Source organism: Vipera berus (genome assembly GCF_964194415.1).
Source record: "Vipera berus genome assembly, chromosome: 1".
NCBI lineage: Eukaryota > Metazoa > Chordata > Lepidosauria > Squamata > Viperidae > Vipera > Vipera berus.
This window is the reverse complement of record NC_138202.1, coordinates 16,098,582-16,123,255: the sequence shown is the minus strand read 5'-3', so window position 1 is coordinate 16,123,255 and position 24,674 is coordinate 16,098,582. Positions and strand designations below refer to the sequence as shown.

The window sequence follows — 24,674 nt, the reverse complement described above, 5'->3', positions numbered from 1 at the left end:
ATAGTGAATCTTTTAAAATAGTTTTAATTAAAAGTCTTACAAAGAACATAAAACCAACACATAACGAGTGCTAAGCACATTGGTTTGTGCTTAAAATTGTAAGCCGCCCTGAGTCTTCGGAGAAGGGCGGGATATAAATGGGATTTAAAAAAAAGGAGCAAAGAAAGAAAAAAAAGCAGAAGTGTTAGAAAAAGGAGTAAAAGGGAAGAGCTCCCCAATTTTCTTTGCAGCAAATACACAATTACAATATTACTGTATCTCTTGCTCTATGATTCCAGAAAAAGCTATTTCTTGCAGTTTTCTTCTAATGAAAACCACAAATCATGTGCATTTTTTCCCCTATTTCATGAAAAAAGTCTATAAGGGGTATCTGGTCAGCCATAAATGTGGACACTTTTTATTTTGAAATGCAATAATAATCTCAAATTGCATTCTAATGACATACAGTACAAACTTGCTCTGAACCATCATTAACCAGCATTACATTCACTCCATGCCATATTTTACATCCAGCATGTGCAACCCTCATTTTCATGGCCCAAATATTCTTCAAAAGAACAAGATTTTAACAATTTCCTAAATGTCAGGAGCGAAGATACTATTCTTAGATCCAGGGTTAAGGGAGTTCTCACAGCAGGGAGGCTGTGCTGAAAATGCCTGCTGCCGATTCCCTCCTTGTCATATTTTCTGGAGACAGAACATGTGCTCTGCAGATCTGTAGGGCCACCAGTTATCTGAATAGGCAAAGCACAACATGGATAATTGGAAAAAAGGACAAATGGGGGGAAAAAGGACACACTGTTTATTTACATTCACTGAAGAGAAAGGGATTACAAGAGAACAAACAGGCACACAGTAGGGAACACAAATGGGGGGGAAAGGACACACTGTTTATCTGAATTTACATTCACTGAAGAGAAAGGGATTACAAGAGAATAAACAGGCACACAGTATGGAACACACTGGGGAAAAACCTGCTAGCAGGAGCTGTTGGCCTAGGGCAGGGATAGGCAACCTCGGCTCTTTTATGACTCATGGACTTCAACTCCCAGAATTCCTGAGTCAGCTGACTCAGGAATTCTGGGAGTTGAAGTCCATGAGTCATAAAAGAGCCGAGGTTGCCTACCCCTGGCCTAGGGTGCTGGAGTGGGTTGGGAGACAAAGCCTTCAGCACGTAACTAATTAAACTCTTGTCATTTTCAGGTGATGCTTATTAACTTTACTCTGGGAAAGGAGTCTCAGATATTAAAATAGGGTTTCTCAACTTGGCTTTCATGGTACCCTAGGGTTCTGTGAGATGTCACTTAATGGTTCCTTGAGAGATTTTGGTTTATTTTTAAAAAGCAGAGACCAAACAAAAACCCTCCAACCCTGGGATTCTCCACCAGAGAGTGCAAGAGTGTGCATGCACCCTGGGGGAGGGGCAGCAGGGACCACTCACATGCAAGCAGGGAGGTGAGCAAAGTCCAGGCTGAGGTATGAGAAGTAAGTGGAGCTGAGCTGTGGAGGGAGGGGCAACAGGTGGTAAGACAGCATGTGCAAGAGAGAGATGCCAATGCCACCAGAGGCTCCAAACCTGCATGCCAGCTTGGCATGCTTGCCATTCTGCAGGTCCCTGGGAGGCTCCATCTTAGGGCAGGTGCAAGAGATCTGGGGCTGGGCTGGCCCTACCCCTCCTTACCCCACAGAGGCTGGGAGTAGGAAGGAGACAGAGGAAAGGAAAGTTTCTTTATTTTTAGTTTAAGAACACTGTTAATGCATATATAGGACTACTATGAAGTGAATATAATATTTTGGTAACCTCTGGCCTATTATTGAGCCTGAATGTGCAGTGGTTCCCCAAAGCTTGAAAAAATGGTTCCTCCAGGCTCAAAAGATTGAGAACAGCTGCTCTTAAAACCAGACACTATTTGATTTTAAAGCTATGACTACCGGACAGACGATATGAAGAGAAAAAGGAGAGGACCTGTCTTTTTTTTTGATGAATGTTTGGTAACCCTGCCTAGGAGCTGGAGCAGCAACTGCCCAATAGCCAGGTTCCACAAGGAAGGGAGGCTATAAAAGTGATAATCTTTCCAGCTTAAAAAGTACATTGTCTTAAAATGTTGCTAGATGTTTTAGGGTTAATACTTGTTTACTGGATTCTGAGCTCGCTCTATTGGATTGTTTTGTAATTATTTCTTGCTGATTTTTTTTCTTTCATTCTACAGATTGGAAAAAGCAAATGAGAACAATGATCACAACAAACCAGTACCAGGAAACAAACCGTCAACAGCGTAGCTCCTGAAGTATTGGTATTGTATATGGCTATTCCAAGTAGTCCTGGTTTATTTATATATTACCGATATATCAATTTGTATCACTGCCTATCTCAACTATACCACTAAACACAACCCCAAACAATAAACAAAATATATTGAAAAAGCATGTAAAACATAAAGCCCATATCAAATATATTAAATGTATATATAATGTAATCAGCAGCCAAAATACAGAACATTCAGCCACATTTAATGCAGCCATTGAGCAAAAAAAAAAATTCTACTATGCAGCTAGATGTCCAAAGTGGCAAAATGCTGCTTCAAAGCCTTACAAATGGCCAGCTCAGGGTTGAATTGTGGGGTCCTTGGTGCTCTCCAAGCTTGGTGGTTTTCTTGCAGACGTTTCACTGCCAAACTAGCTTACATCGTCAGTGCTCAAGTGGACCAAATACAAGGCATTTGGAGATGGAACAGGGCCCCCATGCCCATATTGGCTGCTTAGAAGTCAATGTCAAATTGTCCTGAGCTCCACTACGCACATTCTCTCTCTCCTTTGGTATCACATAGTAGACACAAATTCAGCGACACTTTGCCAATGGACCATGGATGATGTTTTTGTAGGAGATGACCAGGCTAGCCTGAGGGAGGGGGTCAAACGCATCATAAGTCATGAGTCCCTGCGTGCCCATAAGAGATCTAAGTCCAGCCCACCTTGAATTCCTCTCTTATCTCCCGCTCATTTCCTTTGACTGTTGGTTGATCAGATTCTTTTAGAGAGCTTAAGCTTGCAATAAACCTTTATACTCCTTTGAACTGCCTGAATCTCCTGATTTCTCTGGCGCTTGACGGCTTTCTGCATTTTTGTACTTCATGGAAAACTTTTCCAACTTTTTGCACCCCATAAGAGACTCCAGTATATATCAAAACCAAAACATTTTATCTGTGGGAAACCCATCAGGAGACACGAGATACCAGTTTTTATTTTCCAGGTGTTCTGCGAGAGACAGGCAAATGTTGGCCCTTAAGTGAATACAATGTGTTTTAGTGTTAAAATGGCGATGAGCTGTTTGAACCCACGGTCACACCTCCAACAGTTAGAAAGGCTTTGAAGAGTGGAGGAGTAACCTCCCAAACCAACTGTCCATCACAGAAGTGCAGAGAAAAGAGGCTGAAAATGTCCATCTCCTATCAATTAGATTATAAGAAGAGAAGGTCACCAAGGATGAAGGGCAGGAAAACCAGGTTGAAGTCACTAAGGATGCCTTTGTTGCATGGAATATCATTTTCTTGTGCCTGATTTGCAACGTCTTGCCGATATCTGTCAAAATTGTTTCTGGGGAAATAAATAATTGGTGAAATTAGATTTGAAAGTGAATGCTGTAAAGCACAGAGTTCGAATGACTACCGGCGAGATTCTGCATTTATTTCTGCAGTAGCTATCACAGTCTCAAGAGAAGAGAAGGATGGTCTTAGCGCTTCAGGAGGAGGAGCCTAGAAGAGGAGTAATCCAATGCATGAGCTGGAAAGGAGCTTAGAGATCATCTAGTCCAGCCCCTGGTTCAGTTCCAAAATCCACTAAACCAGTGTTTCTCAAGCTTGGCAACTTTAAGATGGATGGACTTCAACTCCCAGAATTTCCCAGCCAGCAAAGCTGATTTGAAATCCACCCATCTTAAAATTGGTAAAGTTGAGAAACACTACACTAAACTATCCCTCATCTAGGATCTATTTGAAAAAGTCCAGTGTGTTGGACAATTTTCTCAGATGTGAATTTGAGAGGTTCTGGTAGTTGCCAAAATAAAGCTCTAAGAACTGCCTACTTCCTTCCTGTTAGAGCGCACAATAAGAGGATGGGCGAAAGAAGAAACAATGAAGTCAGTGGAAAATGGAACACAAACCTACAGGGAATGGAAAGACTCTTGTGAAATGTAGACTGTTTTGATTTGGAGGAAAAGTCAACAGCTCTCATAATGCCCGGCCAGTATGGCAAAATCTCTCTGAATATACTAGCTCTTGAAGAAATGGCCAATCCTGTACTTTCTATTCCTTTGAAATTAATACATACTGCTAAATTTTATAAATACAGAAGTGTTGAATTTCTTACTCCAATGTGAGACATCAGAAGGAGGCACCCTGAAACCTCCCCCTAATGTCTTACTTTAGCCATAAAGGTAAAGGTAAAGGTTCCCCCACACGTGCATGCTAGTCGTTTCCAACTCTAGGGGCCGGTGCTCATCTCCGTTTCAAAGCCGAAGAGCCAGCGCTTGTCCGAGGACGTCTCCGTGGTCATGTGGCTGGCATGACTGCCAAAGGCGCTGCCAAAGGCGCACAGAACGCTGTTACCTTCCCACCATAGTGGTCCCTATTTTTCTACTTGACGTGCTTTCGAACTGCTAGGTTGGCAGAAGCTGGGATGAGTAACAGGGGCTCACTCTGTTACGCGGCACTCAGGATTCGACCCGCCAAACTGCTGACCTTCTGATCAACAAGCTCAGTGTCCTAACCCACTGAGCCACCGCGTCCCTCTTTAGCCATACTGGCTGGGAATTATGAGAGTTATAGTCCAGCACACCAGTTAGGCTCTGAGGATGACTGTACAGCATTAGGATGAAGCACTTCCTTCCTTCCTTCCTTCCTTCCTTCCTTCCTTCCTTCCTTCCTTCCTCCCTCCCTCCCTCCCTCCCTCCCTCCCTCCCTCCCTCCCTCCCTCCCTGTTTAATACTACAGACAAAATAGACTCCATTGGCTTTTTTTGATGCACTTGGGTTCTTCCTATCTATCTATCTATCTATCTATCTATCTATCTATCTATCTATCTATCTATCTATCTATCTATCTATCTATCTATCTATCTATCTACACACACATAATGACTAAATGGAATTGCCATGTTCAAGATGGTGAAACTCAAAATAACTGCTGGGAACACAAATTGCAAAGGGTTCTTGCCTTCATGTGGCCATTTTTTTCACAATATTCCTAGGGTCTAATGCCATGTAATGATGGGAACTAATCAAACAACAGCTATAAGGCTTGTTACAAGTAGACTTTTCAAGAGAAACCTCCAGACATTAGTATTTTTGTTTTAGAAAAATAGAGTTCCCCCTTATACAGAAGCAATCAACCTTCAAACAATTGTGGGGACCGTCAATAGGAGAAGACTGGTTCTGTCATCCACTTGTAGACTTTGTAGAAACATCTGGATGACCATTGCTGGAAATCTGATCATAAGGTTGGATGGATTTTTGACCCAATCCAGCAAGCAAATCTTTGTGTTTTTATGGAAACTAAGGTAAATATGCCCTATTTTATCTGGCTGGTCTTACCGTTCCTCTTGTAATTCACGCTTTGCATCTGCCAACTGCGTTGTTTTGCTGCTGAGCTGCTCCAGAAGATGTTCAGTTATATCTAAGGCAGGCAAGAAAGTGCCCATCAGATTTCTATATAAGCATTTTACCTGGATAATTGCTTAGTGCCCGCTCCTTATCTCCTCCCCTTCCCTAAGGTGTAAGCTTCTTAATCAGTGCATTCAACAGCTAGTTCATTTACTGTACTAGTACTTAAAAAAACCAGGAAACTTTTATCACACTATTATGGCTGCCATCTTGACTTTTTTGACCACATCTTGCAGACAACCTTGTAAGTATTTAGCTAACCTTGCCTATTCCAAAAGACTAAGGAGTGCCCTGCTTACTTCTTGAAGAGGGAACCAGCAACAATTATAAACTACATTATTGGGTATGTCTAATGACTAGTCTAATTGAAAAGAAGGACTAGGAGTGATAGGATAGCAGTGTTCCAGTATGTAAGAAGCTGCCACGAAGAAGAGGGAGTCAAGCTATTCTCCAAAACACCAGAAGGCAAACCAAGAAACAATGGATAGAAACTAATAAAGAGAAGTAACCCAGAACTAAGGAGGAATTTTTTAACAGAACGATTAACCAGTAGAATGACTTGACTCCAGAAGTTCTGGGTGCTCCAACATGGGAGGTTTTTAAGAAGAGATTGGGCAACCATTTTTTCTGAATCGATATATTTTCTGCTTGAGCAGGGGGTTGGACTAGAAGACCTCCAAGGTTGCTCCCAAGTCTATTATTCTGTACATTGGGAATTTGAGGAACCCTAGAACAAGGCAGTGGCAACCTCCTTCCAATTTTTTGCCTGAAGAGTTAGCAACCGTATGCTAGATGCTGAAGCTCTCGCTTCTCTCTTGTACTTGCATCCAACAAACACGTTTGAAATATCCATAAATTTAGAGGGCTTTTTCTGTCCTGCTAAGTAGGTAAAAAGTGTTTTAAAATAAATCTGTTAAACAATCTTCTAACATTTTTGAGAGGCGAGAATCACTACAGGGCCAGGATTTCTATGTTTAGGGAATGGGACCTCAGGTTTTTCTGATTTTTCTTAAACTATAGAAAATCTAAATTAGGATGCATTTTGGTTTCTCTCAACTGAAAAACAGTGTTGCTGAGTTCTAGCACTTAGAATAGAATAACAGAGTTGGAAGGGATCTTGGAGGTCTTCTAGTTTAGGCAGGAAACCCTCTACCATTTCAGACAAACGGTTGTCCAATCCCTTTTTAAAAACTTCTAATGTTGGAGCATTCATAACTTCTGGAGGCAGGATGTTCCACTGATTAATTGTTCTAACTGTCAGGAAGTTTCTCCTTAGTTCTAGGTTGCTTCTCTCCTTGACTAGTCCTTCTTGTCCTGCTTTCAGGTACTTTGGAGAATAGCTTGACTCCCTATGGCAGTCCCTGAGATATGTCACTCCTAGTCCTTCATTTCATTAAACTAGACATACCCAGTTCCAGCAACCATTCTTTATATGTTTTAGCCTCCAGTCCCTGATCATCTTTAATAACAAGACAACAACAACAAAAACAACAACAAAAACAACAACAACAACAACAACAACAATAATAATAATAATAATAATAATAATAATAATAATAATAATAATAATAATAATAAAGTTGGAAGGGACCTTGGAGGTCATCTAGTCCAACCCCCTGCTCAGGCAGGAAACCCTATACCATTTCGGACAAATGGCTATCCAGTCTCTTCTTAAAAACTTCCAGTGTTAGAGCATTCACAGCTTCTGGAGGCAGGTTGTTCCACTGATTAATTGTTCTAACTGTCAGGTAGTTTCTCTTTGTCGCTCTTCTGTGTACTCCTTCTAGAGTCTCAACATCTTTTTTACATCGTGGTGACCAAAACTGGATGCAACATTTCAAGTGTGGCCTTACCAAGGCGTTGTAAAGCGGTATTAATACTTCACATGATCTTGATTCTATCCCTCTGTTAATGTAACCTAGCACTGTGTTGGCTTTTTTGGCAGCTGCAGCACACTGCTGGCTCATATTGAAGTGATTGTCCACTAGGACTCCAAGATCCCTCACAGTTGCTACTATTGAGCAAGGTACTACCTATACTATATCTGTACATTTGGTTTTTCTTGCCTAAATGTAGAACCTTATTTTTTCACTATTGAATTTCATTTTGTTAGATAGCGCCCAATGTTCAAGTCTGTCAAGATCCTTCTGTATCTTAAGCCTATCTTCTGGAGTGTTGGCTATTCCTACCAGCTTGGTGTCTTTTGCAAATTTGATTTCTCCATCTATCTCCCCATCCAAATCATCGATGAAGATGTTGAAGAGTACTGGGCCTAAAATTGTAGATTAAAATTGTATTTAGGGGTATTGGGATGGGATATGGACTGTTGAAAAAATAAATGTTTTAATGTTTGATACTGGTTTTAGAAACCAGGAGATTGTGAGTTCTAGTTCTGCCTTAGGTGTGAAACCCAGCTGCATGACTTTGAGCTAGTCACTCTCTCTTAGCTCAACTCACTTCACAGGTTTGTTATTGTGGGGAAAATTGGGGTGGGGGATATTACATATGTTTGCTGCCTTGAGTTGTTTACAAAGTAATAAAGCCTAGATAACAAAAAAATCTAATAAAATAACTACATTCAGAACTTGACCAAATTCCAAAGCGCCCATTTTTAAACAGGAAGTGAACATGTTCAATCATTGTTTATCACATGTCTAATGATCATCTTCATGAAAACTCATGCCATTTATAAGCAAACATGACTGATAGAAGAAGTGATGTCAGAATGAACAGGAATAAAATACAAGGCTTTCATTTCCAGCCCAGGAAGATAGAACTTAAAATGAACTTTCTCATGCCTAGGAGGACTTGAGAAGTGAGAGCCAGCAAATCAGAACCAAATTCCTCATTTTGATGGATGAAGGTTTGTTCATGGTTGCAGGATTGTTTTCACACTCCGTTGGTCTAGTTCTGGAAGGAATGTATTACATGTTCCTTTTCTTGCCTCACCTTTGAGTTTCTTTCCTTCTGCAGCTTGTCGGGTGATTGTTGCCACAAAAGATGTAATATTTTCTTGAACTATGTGCTAGAAATGAAAATAAAGGTTAACCAACTATAATGCTAGAAATTGGGAAGACAGAGGCTTGGTCAGGGCTATAGTTATTATCTATTTATTAGATTTATGTGATGCCCATCTCATCCAGAAGCAACTCTGGGTGGCTCTGAGCAACTATATAAAATTGATTAACAAACAAACAAATAAATGCTCATTTCATAGTTGGGTAAAAATCGTCTTTTGAGACGATTGGACTACAAGTCCCAAGAGGCTTTGCAACAGACAGGAAGAGGACTAGATTAATGCTACGTATCCAAGTCTCATGTAATAAAGAGTATTAAGTTATAATTTATTCTGGAGTCCATATTACAAGTTCCTCTAAAGAGAACACAACAACTGAGGATAACCATGGTGTTCTGCAAGGCTGCCAGGGGGAGGGTACTCAAAAAAGCCAAAACAGCAGTCACAATTGTGCAATTGAAATTGTTTTTCATGTGTTGTAGACTGTGATGCTTCTAAAAAAAATAGGGCAGTGACTGCACAATCGGGGCTACCTTCTTTGACTTTACTGACCCTTTTTACAGGTGCCTGAATCCTGAATTACAGGTAATCTTGACCTGACCACAACTGAGATTCAAAATACCCATTGCTAAGCAAGACATTTGTTAAGTGAGTCATGACTGATTTTAGGACCTTTCCTTCCCTCATCAGTTGCTAAGCAAATCACCGCAGTTGTTAAGTGAATCATGGGGTCAGTAAGCAAATCCATCTTTCTCCCTTGAGGCACGCCCTTCCCCTTTTTAGGGAAAGGACTGGGCCGCGCAACTCACAAAAGGAAGCCTGGCATTTACTGAGATTGCAAACATCTGCAATTCCCCTTCCACTCCCCCCCCCAGTGGGAAGGGCCACTTTGCAGGTGTGTTTCATGTTTGATCCTCAGCATATTCAGGTAATGGACTGCTGTCCCAGAAAAGCCGAGTTTGTGCCTGGTTTGTGGAAGCACAATGACCCGCACACCAGGGTGGAGAGTGAGAGGACAACTTTTATTCTACACAGAAGAAAGGACACAACAAGGGGATCTCTCCCAAAGCTTGTGTCTCCCTCACCACCCTGGTCCCTACTTTATAGGAACGGGGGGGGGGAGTTGAATCACATTCCTGTGCCATTATGTTATGAAGGTGATTTATGCCCCTCTTGGCAATTTTTGTTATGAATCGGCAACGTTGAGGTTTGCCATGCATGCACTCATTTGTTAAAAATAGCAACCAAGCCACCATTTCCTTCTTTCCCATATCAAAGCTCCATTTTTATGTCTGTGTTTGCCTTGTCCCATGATATATAGTGGGGTTACATGTCAGCAAGCATGATATATTTAGAAATCCACAATACAGCATTAAACCATTCATCTTAAAATTTAAACAATTTGGGGTAGGGCCTTAAGATCTTTATCTATCAGGACAATGAATGTCTTTTTCAGCTGCCAGTTAGATTACCAGAGCACTAAACATTTGTAGCCAGTTTTCCTCCCCAACCTCCAATGATTGCTTGGGGGTGTAATCAATGATGCAGTGGTGTCACCAGGAATAAGTCAATATTTTTGGCCCATTTCTTGAAATCCCTGGGGTTAAAGTAAAGCATTTTGTAGCTTGGGGATTCAGGAGTCCATTCGCTGCACTGCCCATAATTGGCAGCCCAACCCAACATGTGCCATGAGCAGCAGACAAGGAGCTGGAGAAAAACTATTCTTGGAATCCAGCACTAAAGGCAATTCTGTGTCGCCTTGTTGTGACCTTGTCAAGACTGTTACTTTTGCTTTACAGCTATTGTCTCCTGATGGATTTCTATGTGTAAGTTCCAGAGGTTTCAGAGAAGGAAGGAAGGAAGGAAGGAAGGAAGGAAGGAAGGAAGGAAGGAAGGAAGGAAGGAAGGAAGGAAGGAAGGAAGGAAGGAAGGAAGTTGACTCTTCTCAGATGTTTTGAATAACCGCTTCCATCATCCCCAGCCAAATAGCAAAGGATTAATAAATTAGGATCAAAAACTTCAGAAGGATCCCAGATGGTCCTTTTGATGGAGCTAAATGAAGACATCCTTGGCTTCTCTGTTAATTTGCATTCATCTACTTTTCTGAGAGATGAACTACTGTTCCAAAGGCCTAACCACAAAAGTAATATGGGCTAGCAACTTCCTTTTTTTTTTTGCTGTTTTCCCATATTATTGCCTTCATCTTGCCTTGGCTCATGAGTGAAGCAGGCTTAAATTGTCCTTAGCAATACTGGTTGCAATGTTTTGCAATGCAAAATTGCAAAGCAATGTTTTCTCTCTTATTCTGACACTTCACCCTACCCCAAGGACAGCCTTGAGGTATGTGTAAGAACTATTACATTTTGTCCACCATTATCTTGAAGGAAAATCAGAAGATTACAAAGGCTGGGAAGGTTTGTTTGTTTTTTGCTGACTCAAGGACAGATGGAGAGCAGTGGGTGAAGACGCTAAAACACACAGTGAGAACCACCATCCCCAATGTTATGCTTTCCTGATAGACAGAGACTACAATTTCCAAAATTCCCAGCCAGACTACACCATGGCTATCCTGGAGGGTGACAGTGGAATTTGCCATTCCCATGGATCTGGATGGCATCCGGTTGAGGGATTGGAATTCTTTTAGGAATTTGCTTTTAAAGTATTATTAAAGTATTTTACCAGCTCAGCCTGGCAGGAGTTCCAGTGCCCTTCCATCGTTGTGAGGTTGTGCTTCACAATTCCCAGTTGCTCCTGTAACCGGGACCTTTCCTGTTCTGTCTCCTCCAAAAGCCGTATCTTTTCTCCTAAAGTCCGGTTAGTGGTGGCCAAGGTAGACTTGAGACCTTTGTTTTCCCTTTGCTTCATCTCCAGAAGACGTTTTGTTTCAATCAGGGTCTGATTGGTAGACAGCAGTTGTATCCAGATGGCATCCTTTTCCCGGGATTTGCTTTCCAGAGCCTGATGGACCGTTGTCCTTTCGTGGCGCTCCTGCGTGTACAAAATCAGGAAAACAACAAAGCAAAACAGGAAAAGGACAGTGGCGATTCCCAGGCAAAGGGCGCACGCCTTCCCAGTCTTTCCTTTTGCAGATAGGAGTGGGATATCTCGCCCACCCATGGCAGCTGAAGATTTCTTGGAAACCAGCAAAGCCACTGCCCTCGCAACTCCACTGCCCTGGAGATTTGTTGCAACTGTGTGCTTTGGAAGGACCCTCCTCTCCCAAGTGCTGACCTCATCGGGGCTTCCTTTCCAAGAGTTTCAGGATTTGGCAGAAAGGTCAAAAGCACAGAGCAGCTAGTATTTTATACTGAAAGCTCCCTGCTCACACTTTGGCCAGGTCCTCGCTTGCATTTAATGGACCCTCTTTTTTTTTTCTTTCTTCAGTCTGACCCTGTCTCAGGTCAAGCCCAGGAGAGGGACAGGCCTTAGGGCATCCTTCGCAGCTCCAGTGTTAAAAAAAAAGTTCTCCCTAATGCTATCCAAAGACATCCTCCAGGTGTGCAAAATTTGTTGGGCTTTGTCACAGGGTGGAGCATCAAATCAGAGACTGCAGTGATTGGGAAGAGAGGCAGGAGAGGATTGGCAGCAGACATGGAGAACTTATTTATTTAACTATGAACTTCATGCCTTTCTTTCTTTCTTTCTTTCTTTCTTTCTTTCTTTCTTTCTTTCTTTCTTTCTTTCTTTCTTTCTTTCTTTCTTTCTTTCTTTCTTTCTTTCTTTCTTTCTTTCTTTCTTTCTTTCTTTCTTTCTTTCTTTCTTTCTTTCTTTCTTTCTTTCTTTCTTTCTTTCTTCATGCTTGCATGCATGCCAGTTTGGACTTTGGGCCAATCGTCTGGAAAATGTGAGTTCTAAGTCCCGCCTTAGGTATGAAAGCCTGTTGGTTGACACTCAAGTCTTTCTCATTCCAACTCATCTCACAGAGTTGTTGTGGGGAAAATAGAAGGACCAAGGAGTATATCTGGAATATTCTCCTCCGTGAGTTATTTATAAACAATAATAAAGACGGGATTAAATGTCAAATAAATAAATAGCATTTATACGCCGCCCATCTCACTATTTTCTGTACTCTATTGTTTTCTGCCTACTCAAGGATGGGTGGGGAGAATCCTCACCATCTCCCCATTGATAAGCAAGAGGTCTCCCCTTGGAAGCCTGATCAGGGTCACCAACTGGGGGAATAATAAAAAAATAAAAAATAAAATGGTGGCTGTGAATTCTCAATTGAGGCTTTCCTGTTTGCTTTCTAGATGTGCCATAAACAAAACAAATGTAAAAAGGTTACATTTGTGAGCTCATAGATTCCACCTTAGGTTTTTTGACCACCTCGGATGGCCTTGGGTCTGAACCACACAGCACAGCTAGTTATGACCACAGTTGGGACCAGAATTTCCATTGCTAAGCGAGGCAATTGTTAAATGAGTTGCACTTTTAAGACCTTCTGTGCCATGGTTGTTAAGCAAATCGCTGCAATTGTTAAGTGAATCATTCAGTCATTAAGTGAATCCAGCGCTCTGCCTTGACTTTGCTTGTCATAAGCTGACTGGGAAGGTTGCAAATGGCAGTCATGACCCCAGGACACTGCAGGCATCATATATACATGCCAGTTGCCAAACCTCTTAATTTTGATCACGCAATCATGGGGATGCTGCAACAGTTGTAAGCACGAGGAGGAGTTGTAAGTCAGTTTTTCAGTGCGGTTGTAAAATCAAACAGTTGCTAAAGAATGGTTGTAAATCAAGAATTACCTGTAGTTTCTTGTTTCTCTTTTTTTGTCTGTTGTTGGCCACTCACTTAAAAAAAAATAAGGCAGCAAATATTCAGTTTGTGTTTTAATTTTAATTTTTCCAATTTAGACTTCTGGCACCTGAATGTAAATCAAAGCACAGTTAACTTGTTATCTGTGATTTTTCTGTTTTGGGAATGGTTTATACATGTAGCCCCAAGTAGTCATGGTCCTGAACCATATAAGACTCACAATGCAAGATCTATCTCTTACGTCAAAATTTTCAGCGCAACAGGGTAGACCAAGCCAGGAAATCAGCTGCACAAATCAGGACGCTCATAATATAAGCCCCACCCCCAAGTAAGCACCATTTAAGACCGTCAGCCAGATGAACACATAGTATCGTAGTACCATATTTCCCTGAATATAAGCCCTAACCAGAAAATAAACACTAGTGCATCTTTTGGAGCAGTAATTAATGCAAAAAGGTAAAGGTAAAGGTTGCCCCGCACATGCATGCTAGTCGTTTACAACTCGGTCTTATTTTCAGAGAAACATGGTACATCTACAGTAATGCAGATAATTGCTTTAGTTTGGCAAGATTTTGTCTGTAGTCGAATAACAAAAGAAATTACTGAGAAGTAACTCCATGTGTCATTCTTGGTTTTCTGGACCTTAGAGTCTGTGCAATTATAGGAACAGTATAGAATCCTCTATGGAGTCGGTTCTGCCTCTAATGGATTATACCCCCATCCTATCTGAATGGCAAGAGCTACCTGGGACATAATGGGAGGTTGGGTATGGGCATTAATGGATCTTTGGAAGAGCTGCCTTGAAAGAAGAGATGATGTTCCCCTTCTCAAAAAACTTTCACTTAATCTGGTAAGTTTGGACACCAGTTGGCCTGTGTCTGAGTTTTTGTGATGAGATGACATGGAACAGCATTTGCAGAGATCTCTGGATTAAAGATTATCTGGGACCTGGTCAGTTGGGTTTCAAGGCTGAGTATGGGAATTAAGATGACATGGATTGTTGTTATGGATGACCTGGGAATTTGGAAGCCAATAGATTCTGGAATAATACATTTATGGTTTTAGATGCAGTTGTGTTCTCCAATGTGGACTAATCTGCACTGAGTCCTATTGACTCCAAGCTCCAGCTTGAAGAACAGGTGGCAGCTATGACCAAGATGATCTTTGTAAACTCCATTGTAGAATAGAATAGAATAGAATGGAATGGAATGGAGTAGAGTGGTGTGGAGTGGAGTGGAGTATAACTGGAAGGGACCTTGGAGATCTTCTAGTCCAGCCCCCTGCTCAAACAGGAAAACCTATACCATCTCAGACAAGTGACTGTCTAGCCTCTTTTTAAAAATATCCAGTGATGGAGCACCCAAGATTTCTGGAGGCAAGCTGTTCCACTGGTTGATTGTCCTCACTGTCAGGAAGTTTCTCCTTAATTCCAGGTTGCTTCTCTGTTTGATCAGTTTCCAACCTTTGTTTCTTGTGTGTACTAGTTGGATATGTTTCTGAAACAGAAGGTATTTTTGATAGGCATGCATATCCTTCTCACCTCACTCTTGGTTTATTGTAACCTGTTCTGCATGGGGCTGTTCTTGAAGACTGAAAGCTGAAGCTGATCCAGAAGCATATGTAGAAATGATCTTGACTCACTTTGCCACCTCTGCTTTGGGAACCATACTACTTACCATACCATTAGGCTGCTGAGTTCAATTCAAAATGTCAAGTTCTACCTTTAAATCCCATTATGGGATTTCACGTAAAGCTTACAATCTAGATAGCTCCAAGACTGTCCATCCCTTGTGGAACCTTCCTGATGATGATGTTATCCATTCAGTCTTGTCCTGTGTTTGGTGATTCTCTGGGCCAGGTCTCCCCACTATTGTGCAGGATCTGAGGTGTTGCTTGATAAAGAAATGCAGGAAACCAGAAATTGCCTTTTAAGCTTTACGTTTTTATTCAGCTGAACAAAGGTGGGCCCTTCTAAAAGAAAGGAAGCCCTAAATGACAAGAAATCCTTACATTTATACTTTTTGATTACATAAACAATTCACCCAGCAAAGCTGGCACACCATAGGTAAAGTAAGAGGAAGCAGAAATAGCTAAAGATGTTCTTTTTGTGTGTTTCCCTAAAGACACTGCATGTTCTCGGGTGACTTGGGACATTGGGTGTTTCCCTGGGTGACCTTCCATGACTTTGCAAGTACCCAGAGATAGCGGGGCCATTCACACATATTCACAATCAATGCTTTCTATGCTTTCTCCTGATTCCGGGTCAACATCATATCTTTCACTCTTGTACTACTTCTTTGAGTTTCTCTATGCTTTGGCTGGTGTCAACTTAAATGGTGTCCAGCCATTGTGGTTTTTTGCTGCCTGGTTTCCTTTTAAGGAATCTGCCTAGCCAGTGTGATTCAGGAAGGCAGACGTGCTACAAGTCCCTACTTTAGGAAATGACAACACCCAGGATTTGGGATTGAACTCTTTTGGTGATGGTGCCCTTCCTCTGGACACCATCTTCTTGGTAAAATGAGGACCCAGATTGTTGGGGACAATATGCTGACATTTGTAAATCTCTCATAAGTGCTGTAAAGCACTATGTCTAAGTCCTACCCAGTGTTGCTATTGCTATCCATGTTAGTATGTTGGGAGGCTTCTGGAAGGCCTACAGCAGTGGTGGCGAACCTATGGCACGCATGCCAGAGGCGGCACTCAGAGCCCTCTCTGTGGGCACACATGCCATCGCCTCACCCCCGCTTCCCTCCAGACCTCCCTCCTCACCAACAGCCCTCCCTGGGAGGAGAGTCGCCCCTGAGTGTGGCCCACACGGAGCAGTGCGGCCAAGGACATGGCAGCCGGGCAGCAGGGACAAGACTCCGCCCTCGTGCCCTGTCACACGCAGTTGATGCTGTGGGGCATGGGCGGAGGGCGTGGCTGCCATGGCACTGCAGGGCCGCCTGGGCGATCTGCTGTGGCAGGCTGTGGAGGTGGTAGGTGGCCCTGCGGGTGGTTGGGGCAGGGGCAGGGGCAGGTGGGGCAGGTTTGGGGCACTTGGTGTATAAAAGGCTCGCCATCACTGGCCTACAGAGTGAGTACGATAGCTGCTCATGAGGTAGTTGGTGCCATGTCATGATGAGAGGAACAATGTGAGTTTTGTTGTGTTTTATAAGTTTTAACTTTAATACCATATGGACGAATTGTAAATTGTTAGTTTGACTTAAGGTAGCTTGATTGGAGCAGCATAAAGAATTAATTAAGCACACAATGGGTGAATTATGCATAAGCCCCATTGGATTGGGAAAATTGCTTGCCAAAATACACCCTCCCTGCATGCCATTAATTATAATAACTGTAATTTAGAAACACAGTCATGGAAATGGGAAGAAATTGCTTTCACCAAAGGAAGGGTTCATATATCATCCTTAACCCTAAGAGAATGACAAGTGTTCACGGAAGATGCTGTGCCCAAACAAATTAAACCATGTTCATACTAAACATTGGCAGGATACCCAATCCAATTTTAGTATATGCTGTTTTGTAGTCCATGAAGACACAAATGATTCATCTCTAGAATTCAAAGATTAAATATTTGGAAAAGGTTAAATAGAGATTTATTGTGGATAGTTCCTATACATCAAGTATCTGCCTTCAAGGTGAGGACACAGATAAGGACATAGATAAGTATGCATTGTGTTTTTATTTCACATGCTGTGGTTTATTTGAAATATTAGTATATTATAGATAATAATACCAAGAACATCTATGCATTGACAAAATTTCCATCTGTCAGTTACAAAAGGCCATACTGCTTTGATCCACATGTACTTTATGCCAATACATTACAACTTCTTGGTCTTCAGAAGAACTCCATGTGCCAGCTAAACAACTGGCAACTGTGATTTCACATTATTGTGTTTACAATCATAGTAATAGAAAACAAAGAAGCTAAAGTGCTTTGGGACTTGAGAATTCAAACAGGCACCTGCCACATAACATGCCAGAGTTAACAATTGTTAATAAGAAAAACAAAAAAGTTCTGATAGTGGATGTGGCAGTACTTGGAGACAGCAGAATAGAAGATAAAGAACTGGAGAAGATAACAAAAGACAAAGACCTGCAAACGGAAATAGAGAAACTGGCAAAAGAAACCAAAGGCAGCACTATTTCTAATAGGCACTTTGGCTTAATCCCGAAACACCTGGAGCACCATTAAATGAGAATATTTGTAGTTCAGGGTTGAAATGAGGGGTCCTTGGTGCTCTCTGAGTTTGGCTGGAGCACCACTTGAACACCATTGGCATTGACAAAATCACCATCAGTCAATTGCAAAAGACAGCTTTTCTCAGAACATCTTACAATACATCCTGTGAGAATCAGGATGTAACACATCTGCCTGTCCTAAATCCTTGAGAAGGACTTGATAGGTGGATAAAAATGACAAATACAGTCCAAACATTTGGCTGACTGTGTGACCAACCATAATACATTTAAAGTGCAACTTTAAAATAGTTCGGATATTTAAAAAAACCAATGCATAAATATATCTCTGTCGGGAAACAAATCCAGTACTTGACAAAGACATTTATTTTTCAAATGAGCAAATAAGAAGGAGTAGGGTTTTCTTTCCCACGAGCAGTACTTAGTTTTCAAGCTGCAGCAGTGTCCGTAGTTTATCCCAGGACCTTCTTGAATGGCAATGCTATCACTCTTTCCTGCAACATTGGACACAGCAGATGAGAAGGCCCAAAATCACAAACACCCATACTGCATAGTACCCACAATCTAAGATATTTGGAGTGGGACACTTCCTTGCAATTTGGTCACGCAGCTCTCCAATTGTGCGCTCGTGTGCATCTCTAGAAGAGAAAAAAAGGGTTCAGAGACAAAACACTGATTATGTCACTCCAGTCACCATCTTGACTTTTTTGATCCAACCCCATACATACTCCTGAAAGAGTTCATTAGAGTCTATTGATTGGACCATACAGTTGCCTAGAGATAACAGGACTCTGGACGAAGGATTTCCGTCCATGCTCCTATCACAGGTGTTCCTGGACCATAGGATAGTTTCCATCTCTTATACCACTTTGTTTTATTTTATGTTACTTATTAAGTTTTTGATAACAGCACAGGAGATAATGGAAGAATGAAAACTTTTGCAGTTGCAGGAACTGAGTTTAATGAAAAGAAGGACTGGGGTGACATGATAGCAATGTTCCAATGTCGCAGGGTTTGCCACAAAGAAGAGGGGTCAACCTGCTCTCTAAAGCTCCAGAAGGAAGGACAAGAAACAATGGATGGAAACCTATCAAAGAGAGATCCTACCTAAAACTAAGGAGAAATTTCCTGTCAGTTAGAACAATTAAGCAGTGGAACAACCTGCCTCCAGAGGTGGTGAGTGCTCTATCACTGGAAGTTTTTTTTAGAAGAGATTGGTCAGCCATTTTGTCTGAAATGGTACAGGGTCTCCTGCTTGAAAAGGGATTGGACTTGAAGACCTCCAAGGTCCTTTACAACTCTGTTACTTTATTATTGTTCTATTATTATCTCACTGTAATGTGGCTGCTTATATGAAGAAGAAAAAACTATAAAAATTGTCAAAGAGGATGCAGGCTATGAAGGACCTGTGATTCCCACCAACAAGCAAAATTCTGTTTCTTACCTTTCCTCTGTAAAAATAACTCGGCTTCTCTTTTCTTGTTCTATCTGTGACTGAAGCTTTGCTATTTTATCTAAAAAGGAAAAGAAAAACACTGTGTTACCCAGATGGTATTTCACTTCCACTTATACATACCTGCAAGGCATAAGAAGAATCCATTCTTGCTGTTCCCAGCACTCCATCTATTAGCAGTGCAGGCTAACATGGGGACTATAGATTGCTTCACCCAGTTTAAGCCCAAGCCTGTTGGCACTAAGGACCTTTTCCTTCTCCCATCTTACCATGATAGAAGCCCTGTAGCTAGCTACATTATTCCTTTGCTGTGTCATTCATGTTGCCTTCACCTGGTCCCCAGCCCAAGTCATGAGACAGCTTTTCAAAACTGCTGAGTTTTGAAAGAACCCTGGCAAGCGCTAAGTAATGCTAAAGAACACCAAAGTAAATGGACATGGGCTGCGTGCACTTTTAAAACTGCCTGTTGGCAAGTTTGGCTATTGAAGCAGGTTTGCAGAAATAAAGAGGGCTAAACCTATATTTTCCTGAAAAGCTGATAAAGCAGAAAGGCATGGATCTAACCATCTATATAAACTTGCCAATTTAGAGCTTGTAGAAATAAGTGAGTACACTTGATGGCACAGTGGTTAGAATGCTGTAATGCAGGCATATATATATATAAGTCTAAGTGCTATTGCTATTGCTAAACTGGCAAGTTTTGACATGAAATTATTATCATATATATATATATATAAGTCTAAGTGCTATTGCTATTGCTAAACTGGCAAGTTTTGACATGAAATTATTATCATATATATATATATATATAAGTCTAAGTGCTATTGCTATTGCTAAACTGGCAAGTTTTGACATGAAATTATTATCCGGGTTCAGAGCAGGCCTACAGCAGGTCTACAGCCAAACAAACCTGCCATCTCTTGCTTTGCTGTGGGTAAAGCAAGATTAGCAAATTCAGCCATTTGCCAAAACTCAGCAATCCATGGCCATCTCACATTGCAGTTGTGAACTGCAGGTGGTCTCCCATTGTCTGATAACATTCAGAAAGATGGAAAGCAGCAAAAGCAGAGGCATTAAATCAGTATCAACCCTGGCAAATATAAGATGTCTGTAATGCTGTACAGTTTTCTGCCAACTCAAGGATAAGTGGAAAGTTGTTTAACCTGGAAGTGGAGAAAGTCCTGCATTAGGACAGCCACACGGTTGTTCCTTACCTTTGTATTCTTCAGCTTTACTATCTGGAGACTTGAGTTTTTCTTCCAATATGTTCTAATGGGGGAAAGAAAACCAATGCAAAATGGAATGATCACATGATTCAAAAATGAGTATTTTGCTCTACTTATTAGCAAAGAACGTGAATAAATAAAAATTCATGTGCATCAAATGATAATCAGTTAGATATCTAAAATAGGAAATAAATGCCATGATAGCCAGGATCTCAGAATTGCAGACCTATTGAGTTGGCTGGATAGATTTTTTGGTACCTTCCAATGCTTATTTCTATCATTCTGATATGCTATGATTGTGTCCCACAATTGCCAAATAGATTTTCTTTCCAAATTATTTAGAAATTATATTTAAAAACAAAATGTGTTCATTCCATGTAATTTTCCACATAATACTGTACACATGAAGCATGTAAAATAAGAAAAAAGATACAGCTTTACTGATCAGTGCCAAGATTTCTGAAGCTCATGTAAGTTCAGCCAAAAACCTTATGCAGTCTGCAAATTCTTCTCTCTCTATATATTAATGTTTTTCATTCATTCATAAACCTGAACCTAAACAGAAATTCACAGACTTGTTTTCAAACAATTTACTCAAAATTTGGCAAAGCAGTGTGTTGTCAAATTCAGGTGACAAATTCAGGTGCATTCTCCAAGTTGGCACTTTGCATATATGTTGGAATGGCAATGCCCAGAACTCCAATACAACTAGTCCTCGACTTATGTCCACAACTGAGCCCAAAAATTCTGTTCTAAGTGAGACAGTTGTTCAGTGAGTTTTACCCTATTTTACAACCTTTCTTGCTATAGTTGTTAAGTGAATCACTGTAAATGGTAAATTAGTAACACAACTGTTAAGTGAATTTGGCTTCCCCATTGACTTTGCTTGTCAGAAGGTGGCAAAAGGTCATGATGTGACCCCCGGGACACTGCAACCGTCATAAGTACATGCCAGTTGCCAAACGTCCAAATTTTGATTACGTGACCCTGGGGATGCTGAAACAGTCATAAGTGTGAAAGACGGGTTATAAGACACTTTTTTCAGTGCTGTTTTAACTTTGAACCATCATTAAATGAATGGCTGTAAGTCGAGAACTACCTGTACAAGGGCATTTTGAAGTAGCAGCCCCAGACCATCAAGAACAGTGATTCCCAAACTTTCCAGCTTGGGGGCCTGCTGTGGGGGAGGGGAGAGGGGAATGGTTCTATGTTAGTAGCAGATTCGTGTGGGTGGAGCTGTACGTGTGAGCCAAGCACCCGCCACTTGTGCAGCCCAGTTCCTAACGGACTGGCAGTGGGCCACACCCTGGGGCTTGGGGACCCTTGATCCAAAAGGTGCCAGGTTGGAACAATGGAGGAGGGCAGCCCAATGGCAGACTGACATGTACTCCAGCAAGAATCTGGCAGGTGGTTCGGTAAGAGAACATGAAAGCCACGGCACCTTGGCAGGAAGAACCCTTCTGCCCATTTAATGGTAGCTGTCCGAAGAAAGCCGATAGAATCCAGCTAGATCAGGGGTCGGCAACCCGTCTCCTGCGGCTCCCAGCCACCCGGTGCGTGCGCACCTCTTCGAACAGGCAGTGGTGCGCGCGCACCTCTCCAAATGGAGAGTGGCACCGCCCATTTGGAGAGGTGCGTGCGCACCTCCGAATGGGCGGAGGTGTGCGCGCCCCTCCCCAAACCTTTGGAGAGGTGCGCGCGCCCCTCCACGTGAACGGGCAGCGGCGCCGCTCTTTGGGAAAGCTGCCGCGGCACGTTTGCAGGCTGCCAAAAGCGGCAGCTCTGCAAACGGGCCGCGGCAGCTTTGCAAACGGGCCGCGGCAGCTTTCCCAACAAGCGGTGCCGCTGCCCGTTCCGAGAGGTGCGCGTGCACCTCTCCGAACGAGCAGAGGTGCGCGCGCACCTCCCCAAACCTTTGGAGAGGTGCGCGCGCACCTCCGCGCGAACGGGCAGCGGCGCCGCTCTTTGGGAAAGCTGCTGCGGCACGTTTGCAGGCTGCCGAAGGCGGTAGCTCTGCAAACGGGCCGTCGGTGTCACGCAACCGGGAACCGGTTCCATCACACATTAAAAAAAATGGCAACCGCGCGCATCCGCGCATGCGCAAGAAAAAACGTTTTGCATGGACGCACGCACTCGGCTCCCACTTTTTTTTATGTGTGATGGAACCGGTTCCCAGTGGCTCTTTTCCTTTTTCAGGTTGCCGACCCCTGAGCTAGATGGAACAAACGAAGCCATTCTGCTGGGTCCAAAAAATGCACCATGTTTGTTTATTCTAATTTTACTTGACAATGAATATCTTCCCCACCACCACCACATTTACCAGCTCTTTCTGACAGGAATCTCTCTGCTGCTGAATCTTTTGGAGGTCCTTCCGAGCATTCTCCAGTTGACTCTGCAAGCTTTGGGCTTTCTCCTTTTCCTTCTCCAGAAATTGTCTGGTTAGTACAAGGGACTGATTGGATACTGACAATTCCTTGCTCAGGACATCGGCTTCTTCTTGCTTCTTTTCTAAAAGTTGCTGTGGGGGAGGGGAGAGGGGAATGGTTCTATGTTAGTAGCAGATTCGTGTGGGTGGAGCTGTACGTGTGAGCCAAGCACCCGCCACTTGTGCAGCCCAGTTCCTAACGGACTGGCAGTGGGCCACACCCTGGGGCTTGGGGACCCTTGATCCAAAAGGTGCCAGGTTGGAACAATGGAGGAGGGCAGCCCAATGGCAGACTGACATGTACTCCAGCAAGAATCTGGCAGGTGGTTCGGTAAGAGAACATGAAAGCCACGGCACCTTGGCAGGAAGAACCCTTCTGCCCATTTAATGGTAGCTGTCCGAAGAAAGCCGATAGAATCCAGCTAGATCAGGGGTCGGCAACCCGTGGCTCCGGAGCCGCATGCGGCTCTTTGAGCCATCTCCTGTGGCTCCCAGCCACCCGGTGCGCACGCACCTCTTCGAACGGGCAGTGGTGCGCAGGCACCTCTCCAAATGGAGAGTGGCACCGCCCGTTTGGAGAGGTGCGCGCGCACCTCCGAATGGGCGGAGGTGCGCGCGCCCCTCCCCAAACCTTTGGAGAGGTGCGCGCGCACCTCCGCGTGAACGGGCAGCGGCGCCGCTCTTTGGGAAAGCTGCCGCGGCACGTTTGCAGGCTGCCGAAAGCGGCAGCTCTGCAAACGGGCCGCGGCAGCTTTCCCAACAAGCGGCGCCGCTGCCCGTTCTGAGAGGTGCGCGTGCACCTCTCCGAACGAGCGGAGGTGCGCGCGCACCTCCCCAAACCTTTGGAGAGGTGCGCGCGCACCTCCGCGCGAACAGGCAGCAGCGCCGCTCTTTGGGAAAGCTGCCGCGGCACGTTTGCAAGCTGCCGAAGGCGGTAGCTCTGCAAATGGGCCGTCGGTGTCACACAACCGGGAACCGGTTCCATCACACATTAAAAAAAATGGCAACCGCGCGCATCCGCGCATGCGCAAGAAAAAACGTTTTGCATGGACGCACGCACTCGGCTCCCACTTTTTTTTATGTGTGATGGAACCGGTTCCCAGTGGCTCTTTTCCTTTTTCAGGTTGCCGACCCCTGAGCTAGATGGAACAAACGAAGCCATTCTGCTGGGTCCAAAAAATGCACCATGTTTGTTTATTCTAATTTTACTTGACAATGAATATCTTCCCCACCACCACCACATTTACCAGCTCTTTCTGACAGGAATCTCTCTGCTGCTGAATCTTTTGGAGGTCCTTCCGAGCATTCTCCAGTTGACTCTGCAAGCTTTGGGCTTTCTCCTTTTCCTTCTCCAGAAATTGTCTGGTTGTACTAAGGGACTGATTGGATACTGACAATTCCTTGCTCAGGACATCGGCTTCTTCTTGCTTCTTTTCTAAAAGTTGCAAATTTTTTTTTTCAGTCTGGCCCATAACACTCTTGAGCTCCTGCATCTCCTTTTCCATCTTGGCTAGCTGCTTCCTCAGACTCAGGTTTTCCGCCTCCAGTTGGGAGATGTTGTGAAGCAGCTTGGCTTGGTCTTTAGGGCACTTGCAGTCAAGCTCTGGTGGGGCTCCCGAGCAGTAAATGATGGAAAAAGTAAGCACAATAACAATGATAAGGATGGACCATAAGCTCTTTCTCACCCGTGTCTTAAAGAGGTCCCAGAAACTGTGGTCCTTTAGACTCTCCATGCACGTGAAACACTGACGGCCTGTTAGAAATCCACCCATGTTCATGGAAAGCCCAGACACAGAGAAATTCTGGCTGCCTTTCCAAAATTCTGCTCTCCTTTTATGTCTTGTTTTCGAAGTGGCCCAATTAGCCCCTCCTTCTCCCCCCCCCTTTTGGTGCATCCTCGTGATTTTGAAGAAGTAGCTCCAGCAGTCAGACGA

The 24,674-nt window shown here is 43.1% G+C and overlaps 1 protein-coding gene across 2 annotated transcripts; it reads right to left on the bottom strand.

The window, feature by feature from the left end:
• Nucleotides 1–3,185: 3,185 nt before the first annotated feature.
• Nucleotides 3,186–22,809, bottom strand: LOC308660078 (uncharacterized protein). Of its 2 annotated transcripts, XM_081314300.1 has the most exons (8): nt 22,636–22,809; nt 20,304–20,358; nt 19,081–19,150; nt 13,421–13,465; nt 11,352–11,660; nt 8,606–8,681; nt 5,588–5,669; nt 3,186–3,594 (listed from the first exon to the last, which is right to left on the bottom strand). In XM_081314300.1, exons 5-8 carry the CDS (start codon nt 11,535–11,537, stop codon nt 3,459–3,461), a joined length of 480 nt encoding a protein of 159 aa, XP_081170426.1. In that variant the 5' UTR covers nt 11,538–11,660; nt 13,421–13,465; nt 19,081–19,150; nt 20,304–20,358; nt 22,636–22,809; the 3' UTR covers nt 3,186–3,458. The 2 variants fall into 2 exon arrangements, with proteins under 2 accessions (XP_081170426.1, XP_081170425.1); XM_081314299.1 differs by lacking the exons at nt 13,421–13,465; nt 19,081–19,150; nt 20,304–20,358; nt 22,636–22,809 and having other exon boundaries at nt 11,352–11,851.
• Nucleotides 22,810–24,674: the final 1,865 nt, after the last annotated feature.

Bases quoted from the DNA above. Each gene is read 5' to 3' on its own strand.
- LOC308660078 (XM_081314299.1), bottom strand. From the start codon at position 11,789: ATGGGTGGGCGAGATATCCCACTCCTATCTGCAAAAGGAAAGACTGGG. The intron at 8,682-11,351 runs GTAAAATACTTT...TTTCATTTCTAG, and splicing joins ACTCCTGCCAGGCTGAGCTG to CACATAGTTCAAGAAAATAT. The intron at 3,595-5,587 runs GTAAGACCAGCC...TTATTTCCCCAG, and splicing joins CGTGAATTACAAGAGGAACG to AAACAATTTTGACAGATATC.